General features: G+C 41.4%; 1 protein-coding gene across 1 annotated transcript; it reads left to right on the top strand.

The window, feature by feature from the left end:
- Positions 1-1,020: 1,020 nt before the first annotated feature.
- On the top strand, positions 1,021-3,201 carry ATOH7 (atonal bHLH transcription factor 7). The gene has a single exon (XM_061405134.1). It carries the CDS (start codon positions 1,681-1,683, stop codon positions 2,137-2,139), a length of 459 nt encoding a protein of 152 aa, XP_061261118.1. The 5' UTR covers positions 1,021-1,680; the 3' UTR covers positions 2,140-3,201.
- Positions 3,202-5,575: the final 2,374 nt, after the last annotated feature.

Genomic DNA, 5,575 nt, shown 5'->3' with positions numbered 1-5,575 from the left:
CCCTGGTGTTCCAATGGTTAAGACTCTGCGCTTCCACTGCAGGGGGCATGGGTTTGATCCCTGGTCCATCCCTGGTTGGGGAACTAAGATCCCACATGCCACACGGCATGGGCAAAAAAAAAAAAACAAAAAAAACACTTCACAAACTACTTAGATGTTTTCATTTTGCATATATATGTGCATCATGATTAGTTTTATTAGATTTAAAAGTCAAATGAAATAATTATCATCTCAATATACATCCCCCAAATATTTATAAACCTGTGTTGGGGGAATGTGCTATAAATTCTGAATTTGCCTAAGTATCCAAACTCATGCAATCCAATTATATAGTAAAATAATATACATTTTTACATATATGTTAATCTGTTTTTTAAACCATTTTTGATTGAAGTATAGTTAATTTATAATGTGTTAATTTTAGGTGTGCTGCAAAGTAATTCAGTTCATATATATTTGTATATATACATTCTTTTTCAGATTCTTTTCCACTTAGATTATTCTAAGTTCCCTGTGCTATACAGTAGGTCCTTGTTATTTGTCTGTTTTATATATAATAGTGTGTATATGTTAATTCCAAACTCCTAATTTATCACCCTCCACATCCCCTTTGGTAACCACAAGTTTGTTTTCTGTGTCTGTGAGCACACCAATATCTTTTGATATGCTATACTAAATTATTCTTCAGAAAACAGCCAAATTATTTGCACAGTAAAATTCCACGTCTGAAATAATGTTATGACCTGCTGTCTGTCCCAACTTAGTTAATAACTAAAATAAAATGAGAATATATTCAGTCAGCATTGTGAGAAATTGCCACACATCTTGACAAAGCAAAAATTTCTATCACTGAACGTCTATATATCTTACAATTCCAAGACCAACATATTCACACAAAACCAACATAATCACCAAAGTGATTTCTAATCATTTAAAAACTATGGTTCAATTTTTGATCTGTAAGCTGCACACTGATATGGAAAAAGATGAACCAAATTCTCCCCCACCCCCACCCTGTTATTCTTTTGGGCACAGACCGGCCACTCCAGATGGTGTGTTAGTTAATGCTGGACATAGCTTTGGAGAAACTTCCAACAGACGAAGCCGGTGATGTCAGGATTTTGCTGTGCGTCGTCCCCCTTCCCCCCTGCGGTTCCCAGGGTAGGAAGGTGCTGAGATGGAAGCCGAGGGACGCCCGCCCACCTGCCACCACCTGTTCCCTCCTTCAGCCTTCTGCTATAAATTCTCCTCCTTCAAAGATTGATCCAGCACTCCCACAGCTACTGCGGAAGAAGCGCTCCTTTCCTATCTGAGCTTCGGAAAAGATTTTGTCTTCCAGAAGTCTCCGGTTTTCCCAGAGACCTTTCTCGAACCAGCCACACCAATTCTGCTGCAGGAAAGTTCCCTTCTCTTTTGCAACTTAACACTGGGAAAATGACTTTCTCTTTTACCTCTCAATTTCCTCTAAATTTTGGCAAGTGAAGAGACATCTATCTGGTTATCCAATAGGACACAAGGCGGAACCCCGCACTCCCCACTGCAAACTTCCATTCCACGTAGTTGCTTTGTGTATGACTTATTTGCTAGGAAGAGCCAAATTGCAGAGCGGGTTCATACAGCAGCCACGCACAACTCGTGAAAGGACCCGAGAGCTCGGCGCCTCCCTCCTGCCGGCGGGGAATGAAGTCCTGCAAGCCCTGCAACACGGCGGCGGGAGCGCGTGCCGCGCCCCCTTGCGCGGGTGGAGCCGAGTGCGCGGGCACGTGCGCCGGGGCCGGGCGGCTGGAGAGCGCGGCGCGCAGGCGCCTAGCGGCAAACGCGCGCGAGCGCCGCCGCATGCAGGGGCTCAACACGGCCTTCGACCGCTTGCGCAGGGTGGTGCCCCAGTGGGGCCAGGATAAAAAGTTGTCCAAGTACGAGACCCTGCAGATGGCGCTAAGCTACATCATGGCTCTGACCCGCATCCTGGCCGAGGCTGAACGATTCGGCTCGGAGCGGGACTGGGTCAGTCTCCACTGTGAGCACTTCGGCCGAGACCACTACCTTCCGTTTGCGGGCGCGAAGCTGCCGGCAGAGACCGAGCCCTACGGCCAAAGGCTCTTCGGCTTCCAGCCTGAGCCCTTCCAGATGGCCAGTTAGGTCGCGCGGCCCGGTCGGAATGAGACGCCCAGTGATCTGCGCTGTGGAGCCGTAGCCTTCCCCACTCGGCGGCATAGGATGGACACATTCTTAGAATAAAATTAGGAAATTTCCAGGTTACTTTTCGCATCTCTAGTCCTAGGGACGCAATGCTTTTATTGCTTTACTTTTTTCCTCCCTATTATGTTGTAGATTTCATTAATGCATCTTGGAATAGTTTTGATTGATTCCCCCCTTTCTGGGCGACTTTGAGGGAAAACAATGTAAGAAAAAATAGAATTGGGTTATACTTTAGGTTTAGTCCTCACTTCCTTAACCTTAGTAAGTCTGTCCTGTTAGGATGAAGTTACAGTATCTCTTACCTGTGTATGCTTAATACAGAGCTGCCTTCCTGTCTTGTAAATGCGTTTATGCTTAGTGTACTGTGTGTGCATGCATGAAGTAGACTTTCTTTTTTTCTTTGGTAGAATACATGGGTGTGAGTGCTCTGTATTTTTAAAAATTGTGTATACATTATTGTAATATACATTTTGTAAAATAGAATTAAAAACTTGGGTTTGCTTTTCATGCGAGGTGCCCTGCTAGTTTTCTGATGGTGCTAAAGGCCTATTTGTTTGGGGGGTGGTGACATTGAGTGCTTATCTGAGTAAAGATGTATTTAAATCTAACCCCAGCAATTGGCAAAGTGCTGATTTGTAATCATCAAAAAAAAGACAAGCTGATGAGTGTGCAAGTAATTAATTTGAAAGTTTTCTCTATCAACTTGGAAATATATTTTTCATGGTTTTTAAAACGATTGAATTAATTGAAATAATATTCAACTTTTAAACAGCTAGATACACAGTTCCTTAATCTTTTATTTTCCTTATTAAGCCAGTTGCTAACTACTAATTCCTTACAAGTACTCAAATATATATATTTGCTCATATATGTATTGAATATATGTATATTTGGCTTTTGGAAGTGATTTGCTTTTAATCAGTACCAGTTGGGCAATAAGGGCTTCACTACCACCAAGGCTAATCAAAAAAGCAGTAATAATAATACAGTAATATAATAAAAAGCAGTGGTATTGGTTTGAATTACTTTTATAAGTTTGCTTAAGCATTGGATGAATCAGCCAAGCCTTTAATGTAAAGAATGACTTGGTCAACAGATCGCATGTTTTTCGGTGACTGTCTTACTAATAATTGGAAAAAGCAAGACTCTTAAGCCATCTGTGCCTTTGGAACTTATCGCAAGTTCACAAAACAATGACATTTCCCAAACCCTTTTTATAATATTATGGATTCCAACACCTAATATCAGGCATAGCCACCATTTGCAATTTTTATAGAGTCTTCTTTAAAATTTTGTTAGTTATCCCTGAGTATCAGATTCCTTTTGGTTTATAATGAGTGGCAGTATCTTTCCCAGGCCATCATCTAAAATTGACAAAATCACAAGTGTATTGCTAGAAATTCTGACAGTCTAATGCTGCATTTCCCTTTCCTTCTTATCTAATTTTTTTTTGGCTGTGTGCTTCCTTGTGGGACTTTAATCCCCTGAACAGGGATGGACCCTGTGCCCCCTGCAGTGGAAGCTGAGAGTCTAAGCCACTGGACACCAGAGAAGTTTTTCCCCTACCTTCTGATACCTGTAAATAAGAAACTAAGGTGTGCTCAGGATTTTGCTTCCTCAGTGCAAATTAGAGAATAAAATGTTTAACCTCTTGACTTCAACAGCTCTTAGAAGACACAGTAGTCCCAAAGACAACAGATCTAGAAGGGATTATGTTCAGACCTCTTTCTGGTCATACTCCGCTCTGCAGTGAGTACTTGGGCTCTGGCAAGATTCAGAGCATCTCCCATCCTATTTGAGCACAGTAGTCTACTTATTTAGACTTACATTGCTTCATTAGCAGCCCCAGGGAGTTTGTGGAGTTTGTAGAATGAATAAAATCAGCGCTAAAATAAAATAGGTTAATCAGAGAAAGTCTCACAGATGTATTAAGATTGTTAGTCCTTTTGTTAAGTAGGGTGCACGTTCCTCTCTCTGGACTATAAATACCTTGCAAAAGAGAACTGTACTTTTCATTTTATCTCTGTGGCTTCTAGCACAGAGATAAACATGCAATAAGTATTTCTTTTTTGGTTGTTAACAGGAAATGAAATCAAATGATTTAATTAAAATGTGATTTTAATCCTATGCCTCTTTTCCCCATCCCCATTCCCCAAAAGAGTAGGAATCTGTTAACTATTATGCTTTAGTGGCTCATTTCTGTTGGAAATCTCTGGAAGCAACTTAGATCTTAGCAAATTCCTAAGATTTCCTAGTACTTGATGTACTTTTTTTTTTTTTTCCTGAAAAGACAGTTGAAGGAAGAGTAAATGGGTCTCAGTGATCAAATGCAATCTTTGGTAAAACTCTTCAAACTGTATGTTGAGGAAGATGTTGTGGCTTATGGATTAGGAGCTTGGATAAAACAAATTAAAATATTTTTGAACTTAAAGTTCATATATTATTATACATAATAGAATTTAAATTACCAAGCAACCTAAAAGTTGCTTTTGTTGTTTAGTCGCTAAGTTGTGTCTGACTTTTTTGTGATCTCATGGGCTGTAGCCCACCAGGCTCCTCTGTCCATGGAATTTCCCAGGCAAGAATTCTGGAGTGGGTTGCCATTTCCTCTTCCAGGGGATCTTCTCAACCCAGGGACTGAATCTGTGTCTCCTGAACTGACAGGCCGGAGAAGGCGATGGCACCCCACTCCAGTACTCTTGCCTGGAAAACCCCATGGACGGAGGAGCCTGGTGGGCTGCCATGGGGTCGCACAGAGTCGGACACGACTGAAGTGACTTAGCAGCAGCAGCAGCAGAACTGACAGGCGGATTCTTTACCACTGAGCCACCAGGGATGTCCTAGTTGCTGCAATATACTATATTGTCTCACCTTTGAAAATCTATGTTCTTTGTAGTTTGATAACAGAACATATTGAAATTTAAAAATATTCTTTAATCCATGACCCCTTTCCTCAATAAATCACCATACATTATCAAGCCTCTATTTATACCCTGGCTTACCGAGCATCATCTTTGTCCTTGAGTAGGCAGTCAAGAACATACATGTACTAATCAGTAAGTAGCCCTAAACAGGGTTTAGCTGAATGCTTCAATGATATGAAGTATCAATGATATGTGCCATAAGAGCTCCTAAGAGAGACATTAAATAATAAAAGAAGACCCACTCCCAGGCATCGTTTGAATTCCTTTAGTTATTTTATGTGGGCTTTCCCTAGGAGCTAGCTACAAGTTGAGGCCAGACACCAGGGTCAGAAGTCTTGAAGAACCATATACAAATGAACAGGGCTATCAAGATGGGGAGGGCCATCCAAGCTAGTGGTTCTCAGCCCAGCCTGCTCAGTAGAATCACGTGGGGAATCTTGAAAAATATACCA

This window comes from Bos javanicus, chromosome 28 (genome assembly GCF_032452875.1).
Source record: "Bos javanicus breed banteng chromosome 28, ARS-OSU_banteng_1.0, whole genome shotgun sequence".
NCBI lineage: Eukaryota > Metazoa > Chordata > Mammalia > Artiodactyla > Bovidae > Bos > Bos javanicus.
This window is presented reverse-complemented; position numbering and strand designations above follow the sequence as displayed.